The sequence below is a fragment of the Stenella coeruleoalba genome (assembly GCF_951394435.1).
Source record: "Stenella coeruleoalba genome assembly, chromosome: 12".
In the NCBI taxonomy this organism is placed as follows: Eukaryota; Metazoa; Chordata; class Mammalia; order Artiodactyla; family Delphinidae; genus Stenella; species Stenella coeruleoalba.
This window is the reverse complement of record NC_137158.1, coordinates 33,537,879-33,557,113: the sequence shown is the minus strand read 5'-3', so window position 1 is coordinate 33,557,113 and position 19,235 is coordinate 33,537,879. Positions and strand designations below refer to the sequence as shown.

The 19,235-nt window shown below is 39.7% G+C and overlaps 1 protein-coding gene across 2 annotated transcripts in view; it reads left to right on the top strand.

Moving 5' to 3' along the window:
- ASCC3 (activating signal cointegrator 1 complex subunit 3) overlaps positions 1-18,727 on the top strand; it is a 334,028-nt gene extending 315,301 nt beyond the window's left edge. For both annotated transcript variants that reach the window (XM_079939010.1, XM_079939009.1), the window contains 5 exons: positions 8,770-8,921; positions 11,062-11,209; positions 15,027-15,236; positions 17,458-17,633; positions 17,731-18,727. In XM_079939010.1, coding sequence (XP_079795136.1) covers positions 8,770-8,921; positions 11,062-11,209; positions 15,027-15,236; positions 17,458-17,633; positions 17,731-17,875 — 831 coding nt within the window. In that variant the 3' untranslated portion in view covers positions 17,876-18,727. The remainder of the gene's footprint in view (positions 1-8,769; positions 8,922-11,061; positions 11,210-15,026; positions 15,237-17,457; positions 17,634-17,730) is intronic.
- The last annotated feature ends 508 nt before the right edge of the window (positions 18,728-19,235 follow it).

The window sequence follows — 19,235 nt, the reverse complement described above, 5'->3', positions numbered from 1 at the left end:
GCAGTCCCTACACTATCACTAGATACGTTAGGATGACTATCAGGAGATGTGAGGAAAAGGAGAAAGTTTCCTTGAAGAGGAGAAAGGCTAAAGGGAGGAAGAAGAGAGAATGCAGGTCATCAAGATGCTGAGAGGGAGCAGAGAGGTGGGAGCATCTCTGACTGCTCCATATGCTCACCCTACAGCCACAGCTGGAAGAGACTGAGGACTAAATTCACAGACTTTGCAAACTGAAGTTTAGAAAGTTTTTAACAATGGATCTTAAAGCTACATCTCATTATGCATCTGTTAACATGCCTCCTGATGCACATTGAAAATGATAGTTTTTCTTTTAGTGACCTAAGTCAGTGTTGCTATTTCCTTGCAGTGAAGTTGACTTAATTCAGTCACAGTAACTTGGATTCTTTAAACCCAGAATTCACTTATGTTTCAAAAGATATTTAATGCCTGCATATCAAATATTAAGATGTAGTTTTATAACCAAGTGGTGGATTAAAATTTATTTGGAAATTTCAGGTTTTCAAAAATCCTGTTGACAAAATTTGTTCAGAGACAATAATCAGTTAAATGCATAATGCTTTTGTCTGGAGTCTGCATTTTTCTGTTAGGTAGGGAAAAAAAGGATAGATGTAAACCACTTTAAATCCTCCTTGAAATAAGACAGGGTATATGTAAATCATTCAGAGGTTGTAGACTGTAGTGTGATGAGCACAGAAAATGAAATTAGAAAACCAAAATCAAGTCTTAACTTACCACTTTTCACCATTGCGATTACAGTCACTGGACTTATGTGAGTTTCAGTTTTCCCATCTGTGAAAAGGAGACAGTACTAATGTCTGCCTCATACTTGGTATTAAGAGCTATTTACAAAAGTATTTTATAGTCTGCACACTACTGTGCAAATATTTTCATCACACTACATGTGCATACTGTCTGTACAGTTTGTATATATTTCACTGCTACTTTTCACAATAATTGAATGAAATGTATTTGATACAAAACACAGATATATTGTCAAGCTTGCATTTTTAAGTATAATCTACAGTAGCAGAAAACAAAGGAAAATATCTGTAGATTTGGATAAATCTATCCTTTGCAGAAATAGTTAACATCACTATGAAATGTGGTTGAATTTAAATGCCAAGACCCAGCTTGATATGCTTAGGGAATTCTTGAAGTCGATTCACAGTAAGTATTGAGGACATGAGGTGTATTCAAGTCAAAAAGCATGCTGTTGGTTTCAGGACCCTTACAGCCTAAAAAATTCTCTTCCAGAGAGTGTCCATTCTCTGAACTCTAGTTCATTTTGATTGTGGGGATGAGGGGCAGGTTGTTTCTGGTGGGGGTAGTGGTGGTGGTTTGACCTTTGCACAAAGCCGGGTTCTTGAGTTTGCCCTGTGAGTTCCACATGAGGATGAGGTCTGGGCTGTGTAGAGTATGTGTACCCCTCTTTGTTTTTGCCTCTCTCTCTCTCCTCACCCATCTCGTCTCTCCTTTCTTTCTCTCTCCCTCCCTCTGTTGCTCTCAGTCAGACATAGGCAGACGCAAACACCACCTCATTTCTACATTCCCTGTGAAACTCCTGAGCTGACTCATTCTTCCTGTTTTGCCAATAATCAAAGTCTACCTCCTCAGAGCTCTCCAGTCTTTCTTCTCAGATTCCTCCTTCTTTTACCCGTGTATATTTTACTTTGTGTCTGTAAGATTCCTTTTTCATCTGTGTTCTTAAGTCTGAATCTCTTTCCCCACCTTCCTCAAACCCCAGTTCACAGCCTTCAGCTCCATTCCAGCTCCTGCGGTCACCAGAGTGGCTTCAGCAGATGACCTTTTCAACACTGTAATCGCATGCATCCCAAACTCCTCTGCTCTAATCATTACTATATCCACACCACTTTTGCCATCACCTCCATGGTATCACCCCCTGACTCTCCTCTCTCACCTCACTTCTTTACCTGTCAGCTTGACTGAACGTTTCTGTTACTCATCAGCCGGGCATCTCTCCTCCCCTCCCTGATCCCTCGGTCCAGTCCTCAGTCCCCTGTGTCTTCACTTGTCACTGGCCCTAGAGTTGTCCATTTCAACAGTGATGTCACCAGTAACCTAAAATCTCAACATCCGAATTCTCTGCTTGCACACCCAAATTAATCCTACTCGTTATTGTCGGAAACAATCACAAAACATTTCTAATTATTTCTATAATTTCTACTTGTTTCTAATAATTTCTATAATTATTATTTCAAAGTCATGCTGTTGAGACTCAACACTGCTCTGGTTTTTATTCACATCACTAATTCCCCCAGTACTTACTCCAGACCTTTTCATGCTCCTTTACAGTGCTTTTTCCCAGGAGGAGGCATCACCTCCAACTCGAAGAGGTGACTGAGACCCTGTGATAGGAGTGCTATCAATTTCCATTCTCTTCCTTCAGAGCTTCCCTCTCTTCAGTGATTTTGTGTGGGGTCTCAGTGACCTGCTGAAGCCTCTCTTCTCTGAGGCCCTCGCTCACACGCCCCAGCAGTGGAACCCTCTTCTGATCCCAAGAGGGTCTTTTGTCTCTTCATCTTATTCTGTGCCTACTGTAGACTGCCTTCTCTTTTGACTTAGGCTTTTCTGCCCCTAACTCCAAGGGTGTTACAGTCCATCTGGAAAGATAGAAAGTGAGCTTTATAAAAACAAGCAACACTATAGTGTGAGTATATTGGCATTTTATTGATGAAAGAGTAAAGCTTACAGAAGATAGACACAAGCCTAATCAAACTCCTTGGTTTTTAAAATTTTTTAGATGAGAAAAACAAATACCATTAAGTCATTTGCCTCAGGTCTTACGGTTAATTTAAAGGCACAAGCCTCTAACCTCTGAGGCCAAGCCTCTTTCTAGTATACCACACCATCTTCAAACCAGTATCAAGTGTTCATGAATTATACATCTGTTTATGCTTCATCCAAACTTATTGTTTGCTTTAAACATTGTGTTGTCGGGAAACCTTCTCAAAGTCTCATTTTATCTCGTAGCACATTCATCAAGGAATCTTCTGTTCTAATCTAGGGCCCGATGGAATTCCACACACTTTCCTCTCATCCTGAACTTTATAGGCAGCGTCCTATTCTGGTTAAAAGCAAGCACTTTGGAGTCAAGCTCCCCAGAATTTGAATCCCAGCTGTACCAATTAACCAGAGCTATGCAGCTTTAGGTATATTTCTTTCCCTCTCTGAGCCACAATGTCTTCATCTGTACAATGGGTTTTCGTTCAGTAACTTTCATAAGATGGTTATCAGAGTATCCGACAAATAGTACATGCTTAACAAAGGACCACTGTAAGCAGTTATTTCAGTAGTGCCCTTAAGAGTCCCTTACATGCTCTTACCCCTTTGGTCTTTCCTGCGTTTCCTCATCTTATCTCCAGGTAACTGCCGCTCTGCTATCCTCAGCTCTGCCCCAAAGGTGCTCATTTTAACTATTCTGGCTGCCCGCTTTGTGCCCAGGATATCTGAGTCCACATCCCTAGCCCATACTCTCTCTCCAGAGCTCATTTATACCTGGGCTTCTCACCTGGCTTCATAGTGGCACCTCGGTTAAAATGCGTTTAAAACCACACTCATTGCCTGCTTTCCTATAAATAAATGACAACCCCACAGTTTCTGTTAATTATGGTAAGGTTTTATTTGTGGTGTAACTTCATAAATCAGTGCAATGCTAGGAATCATATTTCCACTCTCACAGCTGGATGACAAAGAATTCTGAGTCAGCAATCAATTGAAGTTGATTTTAACTTAGTAGGAGAAAGTCTCGTGCGTGGAGTCAGCCTCCACCTATTTGTTCCCATAGACTTAGAATCATCCTAGCTTTGTCTGATAGGTAGCATGCCCAGTAGAAGACGGTTAAGAGGTAAAGGGGGATTCAGCATTTGCCTAACGTTAATACTAAGGTGGAAGAATGTGCAGGGTTTTTTCTCCTCGGTGTACTAAAGCAACCTTTTGTTGTTTGAGTATTAAATCTCTGTAAGGAACTTTGAGGTGTCTTGGGGAACTGAGCCATGATCTCCAGCTGTTACCAAAGCCAGCCCCATTCTAAGGAGGAGCATATACCTATTAGTCCTTTTTTTTTTAATACAATTTTTAAAGGTTACACTGCATTTACAGTTATTACAAAATATTGTCTGTATTGCCCGTGTTGTACAATATATCCTGGTAGCCTGTCTCACACCCAGTAGTTTGTACCTCCCACTCTCCCACCCCTGTATTGCCCGCCCACTGGTAACCACTAGTTTGTTCTCTATATGGGTGAGTCTGCTTCCTTTTGGTTATATTCACTAGATTGTTATATTTTTTAGATTCCACATATAAGTGATACAGTATTTGTCTTTCTCTGACTTATTTTCATTAGCATAATGCCCTCCGAGTGTATCCATCTCACTGCAAATGGCAAAATTTCATCTTTTTATGGCTGAGTAGTATTCCATTGTGTATATATACACCACATCTTCCTTATCTGTTCATCTATCGATGGACACTTAGGTCACTTCTGTATCTTGGCAGTTGTAAATAATGCTGCTATGAACATTGGGGTGTATGTATCTTCCGAATTAGTGTTTTCATTTTCTTTGGATATATACCCAGGAGTGGGATGGCAGGATCATATATTAGTTCTATTTTCAGTTTTTTGAGGAACGTACATACTGTTTTCCACAGGGGCTGCACCGATTTACATTCTCATCGACAGTGCACAAGGGTTCCCTTTTCTCCACATTCTCGCCAACATCTATTTGTGGTCTTTTCGATGATAGCCATTTTGACAGGTGTGAGGTGATACCTCACTGTGGTTTTGATTTGCATTTCCCTGATGATTAGAGATGTCGAGCAGCCTCTCATGTGCCGCTGGGCCCTCTGCATTTCCTTTCTGGAAAAATATCCATTCAGTTCTTCTGACCATTTTTTAATTGGTTGTTTCTTTTTTTGATGATGAGTTGTATGAGCTGTTTCTGTATGTTGGATATTAACCCCTTATGGGTCACATCATTTCCAAATATCTCCTCCCATTCAGTAGCTTGTCTTTTCGTTTTGTCAGTGGTTTCCTTTTCCAGTCTTTTCGTTTTGTCAGTGCAAAAGCTTTTAAGTTTAATTAGCTCCCGTTTGCTTATTTTTGCTTTTATTTCCTTTAGGAGGTGGATCCAAAAAAATATTGCTGCAATTTATGTCAAAGTGTTCTGCCAGTGTTTTTTTTCTAGGAGTTTTATAGTATCCGGTCTTACATTTAGGTCTTTAATACATTTTGAGTTTATTTTTGTATATGGTGTTAGAGAATGTTCAAATTTCATTCTTTTACATGTTGCTGTCCAGTTTTCCCGGCACCATTTATTGAAGAGACTGTCTTTTCTGCATTGTATATTCTTCCCCCCTTTTTCGTAGATAAATTGACCATAAATTCGTGGGTTTATTTCTGGGTTCTCTATCCTATTCCATTGATCTGTGTGTCTGTTTTTGTGCCAGTACCATACTGTCCCACCTGTTAGTTCTCATCTACCAGGAAGACTGCTGTAAAAGATAGTGAGACATAGGTGTCCTTTTCCTAGGCTCAGTCATGCAGAGGTATGTCAGGGTGACCTGCCAGACCCTCAAACCCATTTACCTGGACCATCCCTTAGCCTTAGCCCCTTCAGGTACCTACCTGCATGGTGACACGGACTTGTCCACTCAAACTGAGAACGAGGCCCATGTCCTCCAGTTTGGCCTGGGCTGCAGGGTCTGTCTTTGGCCTTATGTGTCCCCTGACTTTCTTGCAGTTGCTCACCTCTGCTGATGAACAGTTCTGCCCATTCCATGCATTTGCTCCCCACCTTACATGCCCTGCTCCTCAAATCCCTGTACTACTCAGTGTGGAAATTAACCCCCAAAGGTCCAAAGGAAGTCCCTCTGAGAAAGAATGAGTTGTTTTAGGGTGTTCTTTTCATCTCATCATAGAGGAACGTTAAAACAGGTACCTGTTTACTGAGATCTAATATTGAGGCCTAACAGATCTATACTGTTCCAGGCAGTATAGTAGATATCTTACATCATACATCATCTCATTTTACGCTCATCACACCCCTGTATGGACATATAACACCCTTCTATCAGTGAGCAATCTAGCGGTCATAGGGTTAAGTGATTTCCCAAAATTTACGCATAGTAAGTGGGACAAAATCAGGGTTGAAACCTATGTTTGACATCAAAGCTTGTAATGTTTTCCTGCGCTGTGCTGCCTTTGGCAGGTGTGCAGTAACTTAGGTAGAATGTTTGTTATAATTATTGTAATTGGATGTTTACCAATATTCTTTAATAAGTTGAATATTTCTTGAGTGCTCTGTGCTAGGGCTACAGTTCCAAAGACTACTTCCAGAACCTTGCCATCAAGGAGTCTATATTTAATGGGCACATGTATAAACAAAGATTCACAATAGGATAGTGGTGGCCTGTGTCAAGATTAGCAGATGCGTAGGAAAAGAAGTGCCTACAGTCCATCAAGGAGCCTTCACAGGAAGAAGTAACATTTGAGCTCAACTTGAAGGATGACTAGGAATTTCCCAGGCAGACATGGTAGAGGGAGCAGGATTTATAAAAAGAGAACCTGCAGAGAAGCGTTAACTTTTGTCCTCTACACGGCGTGGAGCTATTGAAGAAATTTAAGCAGAGGAATGACGTGATCAGTTTTGCCTCTGTAAAAATGTACTGTGGTAACAACATAAAATATGGATTGAAGAAAAATTAGATGAGAATGAGGATAAAGGGATATTTATAATATTGCAGGTGAGAGTTGATGAGGGTCTGTGCTACGGCAGTGGCAGGAGGGAGCAGAGAAAACAGGACCCACAAGGGAGTGGTTGGGCACAGCCGTGTGGCAGCATTTTGTCCAGCACATTTGGGTCGTCACAACCTTGTCTCATCCTGGATTCCTGGTCTCCCTACCTGCCTTTTCTTGAAATTAAAACAAGATAAATAAATAATAGTTTTCAATTCATAATACAGCCTTTTCATTTACTTCGTGTAAGCAATCACTTTGCATGATTTTTTACGTTTCACATCTGGATCATACAAAGAAAGATTGTGGGGAACTCATAAATTTTATGAAATCTTTCAACTTCATCATGAAAACTTCAAAGTTAAAAACATATGGTCCGTCCATCCAGCTCTTCTAGTATGTGAGCTTGTGGTCTGGAATTTATTTCCAGTCAAGTTGTAATGTAAAAATCACAAGTAAAATCACCATAGTTACTCCACATTACAACTTCTGACATCATCATGATACTGCATTACTCATGAGGTATAATTACTCATTTCTCTTCCCTTACGGAGTTCGCGAGTTGTGACTTGTGAGCTAATACATTTATTTTCGTCTGAGTAGTGTTCCTCATGACCAGCTTGTCTCATATACTTCAAAGACAAAGTGTTTAAATCAGTTGTGCAGAGAAATAGGAAGAACAGAAGTGAGCTTTCCCTAGATTTATAAACATATACCTTTGTACATGTAAACACTTTCATATGCACACATACACGTATACATACATATAAGTATACCTATTATACCAGCCATTAGGCTTTACGATGTACAATTAGTAGGCTCATGGGTGCTAAAGACCAATTTGACCATTCCGTCACGCTAACCATGGCATCCAGAGACGTGGATCCATCTCCCTGTAATGTGTGTAAAAAGACCACAGATTGGTTTAGCCAAATGTTTTTTAAACTATTTTACTTTTCGTAAATTAGAGAACTCTAAGTAGGAAATTCAAAACTTAGAAGGAAAATATGTCTGATTCACTAGTACTAAGTAGTATGGCAAATCAATTTTACTAACATAATAGACCTTTAAGAACCATTTCTAAAAATGTACTAATAGATTTTGTACAACATTTTATAAATATTTTACCATCAGTGAAACAGTAAAGTATCATTTTAGGCATTTACGAAGTACATCTGATTTCTCTTACCCTCATCTCTTCATTTCCCAAAACAAGAGAGTACACTCCTAAAACTGTATAACGTAGCTGCCTCAGATCATAATATTAACTTATGTGTCTTTAAGTCAGCATTCACCAGAATCTAATTTAATTGAACTAGCTTTGCCTGTGTAAACTTCTCCATTGTTTAAATAAGATTTCACTGTTTAGTTTTGCCTTAAGCAAATGCAGCCGTTTGTTTGTCCATAAAACATTGGATTAAATGTATAGACTAATATGAATAGCTTCTCATCCTTCCACGTGTACCACTGGTCCTTCCCGCTTTTAGTGTGTGGTATAGAATTTTCATTGAAAACCAGGGCTCTGCCTTTAGCCTGCTGTCTGGGGAAAATTCTTTTTTGGCAAGAAGACTTCCTATCACCTTGCCATTATTGCTTTTAAATTTGGAAAAGACTACCTGAGATTTATGCTTTAAACGCGGCCACTAGTGCTCTTGATACAGTGGATTATAGAGGTACTTGCTCTCGAGGTACACTGAGTTTTTCTCTTTGTTTTATTACTAGGTGCCAATATTATCTGCTTATCTTTGCTGACCTAAAAAAGTTAAATATTTGGCGCTTTGTACAAAGTAATGTTCAAAAAATGCTGTGAGAGGTTCAGTGTGTTCCCTCCACTCCAACTGTAGTTTACTTTTTGGTTTCTATTTTAATTAATAGTAATTTAGAGGTATAATGCTTGGGGTGTTTTTTTTTTGTTTTTTTGTTAAGGCTATCATCATCAGACCCCCCACTGAGGGGGCAGGTGCCATGATATAACATGCGTTCTCCCTGTTCAGGCAATGCTGGACGTGGCTGCACACCAGGGCTGGCTGGTGACTGTCCTGAACATCACCAACCTGGTGCAGATGGTGATCCAGGGGCGGTGGTTGAAAGACTCTTCTCTTCTTACGATACCACACATAGAAAACCACCATCTTCACATTTTCAGGTAAGTATTTTAATTTTCGATGTAATAGGATTTTATTATTTCAAAAAATTATTTCCTTTACATGTATGGTCACTTGAATTTCATGTGGTGCCTAGAATACTGATTCTTTACAGTGAAAATGCCCATGTTTCCCAGAGGGAGACATGGCCTAGCGACATAGCGTTCCCACTTGGAATTTGGCCATTGGTCCCAAGCTGAACCACAGTTCATTTTAACCTTCTATTAAGTTGTTTTCCATTTGCAACATCGAATACATTTTCATTTTAACTGTGTTTATTCCTTTACAATATCAGCCTTCATTGTTAAAGATGTTATTAAAGTGCTTTGTGACCTAGAGCAAAATAAATTACCAGTTTCTTTTATTGCAGAATAGATTTGAGGGATCAGAAATCTGTTGTCAAAAGTAAACTGTGCATCTGCAAAATGTCCAAAACTGAGCAGTTATATATACTAGCAGCTCAAGATATAACCTGCGTTTAAAAGAGGAGTTTATATTCCTGATAAAATTTTTCAATTCTTAGGTCCTATGTACATGGCTACATATATTTTAGCAAAGGAAACAACAATACATATTACAGGCAAGGTGGGCAGTGTTCAAATGCAAATGTTTCTTTCACACCAGTTGAGAGATAGTTTGCAGCCAAAATATTGGTTCACAGTCATGTAAACAAGCAAAACTGTCTGGCTGTGCTTGCCATCATGCACCCCTCCCTCTCATCAGCTGGACAAGGAGTGGCAGCCCTTTGAGGCATCTGGAGACATACGCCAAGCAGAACCTCAGGCACACATGGGGGGTCTCCTCAGGGAAGGCCCTCCATTTGACTGAAGTATACTGGATTCCAGGGCAGGTGTTTCCATGGTGCTTGAGTCCCCACCACAGGATGTCCCTGGTAACTAAAAGGCACATTCAGAGGGGGTGGGGGGCACACCAGCAGCAGGTGGCCTGGGGGGAAGAGCAGATACCTCATGTGTCTGCAGCTCAGTTTCAGGAACCCTTCCGATATGGTACTAAAACTTACGGGAGTTGGATTTCAGCAGAAAAGGAGACACGTGAGGGTACTAACCCGACAGCACATGGGTCTGTTAGGGAAGCTGGTTGGGGCCTAGGAGATTTGATCCAATTCTTTACTGTTACCCAGAAAAGTGCTGTATTTGTCTAATTTCAGTGATATTGTTCATCTTGCTATATAAACAGGAAATAGATTTAGGTAGATTCCATTCCTGGTGATCCAGCACTATTTATGCTATAGATCTCAAACATTCCCAAAATGCACTTTTAATTGTATGATCTCAACAACTTACAATGAAAACTTTATTCAAGTACTTATATTAGAGACATTTGCCTGCATCCATTAAAAACATGTCAGGGGGCTTCCCTGGTGACGCAGTGGTTGAGAGTCCGCCTTCCGATGCAGGGGACACGGGTTCGTGCCCGGGTCCGGCAAGATCCCACACGCCGTGGAGCAGCTGGGCCCGTGAGCCATGGCCGCTGAGCCTGCGCGTCCGGAGCCTGTGCTCCGCAACGGGAGAGGCCACAACATTGAGAGGCCCGCGTACCGCAAAAAAAAAAAAAACATGTCAGGGCTCTGCCAGTTCCGTACTTTATCCACATGAAAGCATTATCACACTTTAGTGCCTTCCTATAGAAATCACCGTCTGTCAACCCTAATTATCTACTGAGCTCACATATGATTTACACATTTTATGTCGTGATAGCCAGACTGCCTTGGATTGATGAGAATGCTGTCTCACTGAAGCTTAACAACAGTGGCCTTGGCATGGACATATATACACTACCAAATGTAAAATAGCTAGCTAGTGGGAAGCAGCCGCATAGCACAGGGAGATCAGCTCGGTGCTTTGTGACCACCTAGAGGGGTGGGATAGGGAGGGTGGGAGGGAGACGCAAGAGGGAGGGGATATGGGGATGTAGGTATACATATAGCTGATTCACTTTGTTATACAGCAGAAACTAACACACCATTGTAAAGCAATTATACTCCAATAAAGATGTTAAACAAATTAAAAAGCTTTGTAGTAACTTTAATTTCTAAACTGTTCTAATCATATAAATCATCATTGTCAGAAAATCTCATTTGTGCTATGAAAGAATCATTTGGTTGGCGTTATTCTTTCTCAGGAAATGGAGCCCAGGTATAAAGGGTCCACGTGCCGGGCACGCTGGCTCCATCGAGTGCCTCCCTGAACTGATCCACGCCTGTGGAGGGAAGGAGCATGGATTCTGCTCCATGATAGAAAAAGAGCTACCAGCCCCAAAAATGAAGCAGGTAAGGCCATCACTTCCATGTGTCGATGCTCCCTCACTCTGGGAAGTTGTACCAAGAGTTTTCTAACTTAGAGTGCTGCTTTCAGAGTCAGACTCTCCTGAGTTTAAGTTCCACCCGCCATTTACTAACCCTGATTATGAACGTGAAAACATTATACCCGTCTCATGAAGTTTTGGGTAAGATCAAGCAGGATGTTATTATGTAAACTGCTCTATGTAGTTCCTGGTACAGAATAAGAGCTCAACAGACGGTATTAAATAATGACAGTAACAATAATTAGAAGTAGCGTCTGCGTTATTAGAAGGTTGTTTCAGTATAATGCTGTTAAGCCGGCTGAGAAAGGCCTACTATGACTCGCCCATCACTAGGCTGCATTGCTCAAGAGCCCTTCTAATCCCTTCTTCAGAGTGGGTTTTGTTTTGTTTTTATGCTTGGGTATATTTTCGTGAAGTTCCCTCAATTACTCTTTTATGCCCCCGCCCCATTTTAATCACTTTATTGTTTCTAGATTCTAAAGTAGTCCTTCAAAGAAACTCCTTATTTGTATACCCTATAATTTAGATTTAAATCTGAATCTACGTTGTGAAAGACAACATAGGTCATTGCTCCAAACTCTCTTTGGAAAGATCAAAAACATGAACAAACAATGCCAGAAATATTTGGCATATATAGACTTTTAAGTCTTAAGCAATTTCACCCTAAACATGTCAAAGTTAATGTTCAGGATTTATAACATAATTAACATATTGACTTGCAAATGCAGATACTAAAATAAAGAAACTTCTAAACCATGCCATTTTTTTTTTCCAGTGGAACTTATTTTCGAGCAGGACTTGGAAAAAGTATTACAGGCATCAAAATCTGATTGTTCAATTTCTGTTGAACCCAAAATTGGCACCAAAAGCTACTTAAATATTCATAATAAGGGCCTACCTTTCTAACTAAATTATCATCAAAATTATGAATAAAAACAATATATTTAAAATGAAAACAAGGCTTCTATTAGCAACAACAGATTTCTAACATAACGTACAGTGATTTCAAGCCAAGTTTTAGATGTGATAAAAAATTAGAACATTGTTGTAATTAGTTCAGGGAGAACTCAGAAGTAAACTTACTTAATTTATTTGCATAAATTGCCATTCTGTTATCTTTAAAACCAAATGCAAATTGGCTCAGTCTGATATGATGATGGTTATTTGGCTCAAAAGTGCTTCAATTTGCAGAGCAATCTGGTGTCAGCGCTGCAGTGAGGCGATCCCAGGTAACATACAAATCCTGAATTATTCCAGAAATTAGTATGTTTAAAGCATCAATTTAAGTGCTAATTGCAGTAGTAATGAGAAAAAGCAGTACTACTGTGAGATTTGCATCTTCCACCCCATCAGTATGCCTGCAACGGCTGCTGACTGGCAGAGGATTTGGCTGCTAATTAAATAATTGTATGCATGGCAGTGCTCTTGCCTGATTCAATAGATGAAGATTAATCCTCAGATAAATATGTTTGGCTGGTGTTGAAATGTCTTAGCAATTTCTTTAAAAACAGCTCATGTTTTATATACGCATATGTGAGTGTGTGTGTATGTATGTATGTTTGTGTGTGTATATATATATGTACAAATATATACACATACAACAAATACATGTATATACATTGAAGATTGAAAATAATAATACCAAGTGCTGCAAAAGATTACAAATATATAAAAGTCAGATCTGACTTTGGGGAGCTTTGTGAAATAAAATTCCAACGAGTTGCTAATACTTAAAATATTATATTGGTAACTCATTTAAAGGTACAAGTGAAGAAACATATGAAGTCTTGCTTCACGTGGTAAATGTTACCTGTGTTGTCTCACGAAGTTAAATGCTTTACAGAAATGGTGTATTTGTGTCTTCACTCTGGCCAGTCTTAAGAGAACATCCAGTGGGTACAGCTTCTAGACTCGGTGACTGTTGGTTCTAGCAAGGGATAAGCCATCATTTGTACCTTGAAGCACAGGGTAGACCATTCTGTGGCTTGACTATTTCAAGATCTATTCCAAACGTAATTTCAGATTCACAAGACAAGTTATAGGATTGGAGTTGAATTGAAAATTTGCATTGGATTTACATTTTTTGAATTCCTAAGGGATAGTTTGATTCATCAGGGCTTCTTCATTTCAATTAGGTGGTATACTCAACAGCAATAAAGTCTTAGCAAACAGGAAATCAAAGCCTATCAGGAAACCTGTAGTATATATTAAAGAAGTACAAGGAAAACCAAAATTAAAGTATTCATGTGCTTTTAAAAACTAACTTAGAAGGTAACAACAGATAAAACAGCCAATATATAGAGAAGTTTTCTTGACTGATATTTGCCACATATTTATAAATGTTAGAAAAAGATGACAATTAGTTATCTGAGGACATTAGGTTTATTTTTGTACATCTTTTCCATAGACTTAGGAATTCATTCATTTATTCATTCATTCAACAATGATAGGGTCTTCCCCGGTGGTCCAGTGGTAAAGAATCCACCTTCCAATGGAGGGGATCCCTGGTCGGGGAACTAGGATCCCACCTGCCCCAGGGCAACTAAGCCCACACACCACAGCTACTGAGCTCACGTGCCTCAACAAGAGAGAGAGAGAAAACCCGCAAGCCACAACTAGAGAGAAGCCGCATGCGTCAGCGAAGATCCAATGTACCACAACTAAGACCCGACGCAGCCAAAAAAATAAAGAAAATAAATTTTAGAAAAACAAAAAAAACTGGGCTTCCCTGGTGGAGCAGTGGTTGAGATTCCGCCTGCCGATGCAGGGGACACGGGTTCGTGCCCCGGTCTGGGAAGATCCCACATGCCGCGGAGCAGCTGGGCTCGTGAGCCATGGCCGCTGAGCCTGCGCGTCCGGAGCCTGTGCTCCGCAGCGGGAGAGGCCACACGGGTACTGCAAAAAGAAAAGAAACAAACAAACAAACAAAAAACTGATAAGCACTTACCATCTGCATTTTGATTTCTCACAAATATTTTCAATTAAAAGAGCAGGAATAAAATTGGTAAAATATTTTCTACCCCTTTAATATGTGTCATTTAAATTGGTATTCTCAATATGATAATGCCAAAATAAAATATTTCTTTCTAGAAAGAACCCTAGACTTAGAGGGTTCCTTATGATATATATACAAACATATAGAAATGTTTTCCTTTCAGAATAATTTGCACTATGAGCAAAAGAAAAACCCATTTTGTACAATAAATGATCAATGAATGACACTGACTGACATCAACAATTGCATCACAACATTTTTCAAGTTGCTTTTGTATCCCCAAGTAATGCTCTCTGCCTTAGAAGTCACATAAATGCTATACTAAATGCTTCTCTAAAACTAACCAGTTCAACAACAGTTATTTTAAAACTTATTTTTTAGTGTAGTCAGTAGTCACTCAATGTCCAGAAGGGATTTACAAGAAAGGGGTCACAAGTTTAGGTAATGATTAATACTTCTTTAGGTGTTTTTAAAGGGACTTCACAAAGATTAAAAGCACACTATTTTTACACACAAATAAATGAGTACAAGAAAAACTAGGAAATCTGAACAAGAGCTGTGGCTTGTATCACTGGTATTAATATTGTACTTTAGTTTTGAAAAATGCTACCCTTGGGGGAAACTGGGGAAATGGTGCACAGGATCTCTCTGCTTTATTTCTTACAACTGCATTGAATCCAGAATTAATCTCAATACAAAGAGGTTGATTTTTTAAAAAGCTCACTATTTCTTAGTTGCTCACTACATTTTGCATTAACCACTCCTTATCTTCTCTTTTTTTATTCAGGCATGGAGTTTCTTATCTCATTTGCCTGTGATAGATGTTGGCTTAAGTGTTAAAGGCTGGTGGGATGACTCAGCGGAAGGACACGATGAGCTCTCTATCACGACCGTGACTTCTGACAAACGCAACGACAACAGATGGGTCAGATTGCATGCTGATCAGGAGTATGTGCTTCAAGTCAGCTTGCAGAGAGTCAGCCTTGGGTTCCACAAGGTATAGTGTTTGGTTTCCATTCTCAAATGCTTCACGCCAGATCCCAGCACGCACCAGCACACATGTCTTTTATATTACTAATGCGTCCGTGCCCTTCACCAATCCCGCTTCCTCAACTGGCCTTAAGCAGCAAGAGTCAGTCTTCTGCAGTTAGTCAGTTCTCCTCATGTGCCATTTTTCAACCCCAGAATACCCACGTGACATAATAATATAATGCCTAGAGTCCTGGTCTCAAAGTATGGTCTGCAGGCTCAGCAGAATTTTCTGGAGTACCTTTAAGAGTGCAGATTCTTTGGCCCTACACCAGGCCGCCTACACCAGAAACTCAGGACTCTGAAGGGATCTCAAAATCTAGACTTCTGCCCAGCACCCCAAATGAAGAAGACGCTAGCTAGACTTTCCCGTGGCTCACTTGCCACATCTGTCTGCTTCCTTCATTAGAATGCATATGAGGGAACTTTGTCGACGTTCGTACAGGCCAAAAATGTGCGGTATTTTTATTTTAAATTACTGTGCTCTTTTCTGTTGCCTGTGACACCAAAAATAATTATTGGGCCCTCTAAGAATATTAGTACACAGCATGTGGGCAGATTGTTTTTTAGCCCATAATAATCGAAATAAGAATTTGCCTTTTCGTTAGCTCAGTGGAGTCAGGGGCTTTCCCATATCTAGAACTAGCCCTCAGGAGTGAGGTTGTAGTTCATTAATACTGTCCCCTCTGTTTTCACACACGAAATGGTCAGTAACTTTCTGTTGGTACAATACCTTTTCAATACTGTGCCTTTAAGTCCCATCTCATTAGATTTCTAATTCTAAAAATCAGTCAGTGTAAGTATGAACTGATTGGCCTCTGGCATTTCAGAGGCTTTAATATGAGCATTTTTAGATGACAGTATATCCCAACTTACAAAAGAAAAGGCAGTAGTAATCATACCGATAAAATCATGAGAAAGAAAACTAAGATTTTTTTTTTTATAGCTGCCGTGTGAGGCGTAAAATTCCCCATTTTACAGAATAATGGAACTTGGGGAGTATAGGAATTTGCCAAGGTCCTAGAGTCAGAAAATATGAGAGCAGGCTGGGAGCACAGAGTTCTCCGATTCAAGTCCCTGTTCTCTTTGCACCTACCATGTGCAGACACGCTGACAGAAGCGAGGCCTGTCACAAATAGCTAAACAATGTACCCCAGCCTCAGGGGGCTCACAGTCTCAACAAAGAGCTGCTCAAGCAGCTTATCATAGTGCCTGGATAAACAGTGTACTGAGGTGTATCTAAGGTACGTTGAGAGCGCTAATTAGAGAGAACTTTATTTTGAGACCTTTGCAAACATTTCTGACAATATTGTAGTATAAGGGTTTTTTTTTTTTTACTATAGTATTAGTACTTAAACATTAGCTTTAACTGTGCTAGAGAAACTCTAAAATTTTGTTTCTAAGTGCTGTAAAAATACATTGCTCTCTGACCTCTCTTTTTAAAATGCCTTAAATGAAACAACTCTCTCTGGAATATTGAGTGAAGTCTGATTAAGAGCATGTCATTATTAGTACATTTTACACCATAAATCGTTGTCTTAAGGAATCTCTAGAATAATCTTGGATTTTGTAAAAAATCAATCTAAAATAAAGACGTCAAGTGTTGTCATTATGGTGATAGTTAATCTTGTATGATGGTGATTAATATATTTTATAAATTGTTTGGCTTACAATTTCCCATTCCTCAGAGAAAGGACTTTTTAATATCACCGTATTAGAATATGTGCTTTTTCATGTGAGCTTTATTCTTGGGTGATGGGGAAGATGTTTATGTGACAGAGTGCTTATTATCCTAAGATCCAGAGTCTAGCCTGGATTGACTTTTTTCCCCCAGTATCAATTTCTTGCAAATAAGATTTTGGAAGACTTGGTTGATATGTTTGTATCTCAGTTTGTTCATCTGCAAGTGGGAATTAATTTCATTTCTAAGAATGGTGTGAGAAAGATTCGAGGGCTTTCTGTTCTCATGGAGCCACGAAGTAGTGTGGCTAGAGTGTGCTTCGAGAATCTTGAAAAAAGGTAGATGATAGCATATCAAACACACCAAACCTGAAAACTAAACACATCCCAGATACTTAGATTTATGGCCTCCAAGAAAGACAGCGTGGCCTTTTAAGCACAGCCAAGTGGTATAGAAAATCTAGCCATTAGTAATGCTTTATCTTTCCTTTTTTTTTCCTGGTTTACAGGGAAAGCAAGACAGCCATGCAGTCACCCCTCGATTTCCCAAATCAAAAGATGAAGGATGGTTTTTGATATTAGGAGAAGTGGATAAGAGAGAACTTATCGCTCTGAAAAGAGTGGGATATGTCCGAAATCATCATGTTGTCTCCATCTCTTTTTATACTCCTGAAGTACCTGGAAGGTAAGCAGAGTCTTACCCCACCAGAGTTCCGAAAGAATTAACCGCAACGGTGATGAGAACGGTAGTTTTACCTTTTCGTTCCTTTTTCATATTCTAGGTATATCTACACACTGTATTTCATGAGCGACTGCTACCTTGGCCTGGACCAGCAGTACGACATCCACCTCCACGTCACGCCGGCCAGTGTTTCCGCACAGGCCGACGAGATCTCCGATGCCCTGACGGACCTCAAAGTGAAGTAACCCGACCCGAACAATCCATTTGAAAGAAGTGGTTGAGAAGCCTGACTGTTCAGTCATCTGGACAAAGTCGAATTACTTGACGTTTGCCTTGGAGGAATCAACTTCCAACCTCAAGGCACTGCGGAAACTGGCGGTGGCTGCGGCTCTGACTCGAGCAATGCAGAGTCAGCTGCGGGGGCCTTTTAACAAATGTTGCCTTTTATAACGTTGTCTCCATGGGTCTCTTGATGTGTAAAATGACTACGCCCGTAGGAGAATCTTTCAATTTGTGTATATTGAGATGATACCTAGGAATTATCAAATCTTACTTTTCACAGTGTACTGTTTACAAGAACATCGGCTTCTCTTTTTTTAAGGAAAACTAACTGCACAGGGGCGTGACAGTGTTAAGATTTGTTATACCAGATTTCTAACCCTGCAGCATAAAATATATAAGATAAATCTGTACAGTGACACACTGTGTTTTGTTCACAAAATTTATACTTTGATCACATATGGAAGTAATTTCAAGAATTTCTTATTGTCACAAATGTTAATAATATATGATGTAAAATTACATTACAGAGCCCAATGATGATTTAAAAGAAAACAGAATATACTGATCTTAGAAAATGTAGATACTGTAACTGGTAGAAATAAAATATTTAGAGTGCCACTTCAACACAGCCTGACTCACTTATTCCCTCTGCCTCCTTTCCATTATAGCCCCTCTTACTCTTCTGTTCTTTTTTTCTTTTCCTTCTCTGTCCAGACTTCACTTCCATTCTCCTAATACTTACTTACACAAGGAGAGAAGTATAGTCTAATTCATACAGGCCACATAGTACAAGTCTTTGTCTCTGTGCTCTTCAGGGTGGGCCTGAGGCAAACCTAGAAAATTTTCAGCCCCTACAGGTAGGTTTTCACCTGTGATACAGGAAATTTCCCTATGTCCAAACAATTTCCATCTTGAAAAATACTTTTTTCCAAATAAAACGTTGTTGGATTCCATATCCATATAACATACATTTTCTAGTGAAATGAAATTCTGTTCTTGGCAAAGAAATTTCAGTTATTCCTGGTCCTGTGATCAATTATTTCAAAAGACTTTCCAATGTAACCACCGCAAGTACTGGAATTTAAAACTTTTTCTGAAACTGGAACATATTGCTTGTGTGTACCTCCTTTTCCATACCAAAGAAAAAGGTGGGAGAAGGAGGAATAAAAGTAGGATGGGGAGAACCAGGCGTTCACTTCCCAAAATTAAATCTAAATAACTAATGTGAACGCACCGAGTGCAGTGGGCATGAGGTGTCCAAAGGGCTATAGTCTCAGAAGTTTACTTCATATAAAGAGGTCTTTCTGCCTTTCCCTTGGCAGT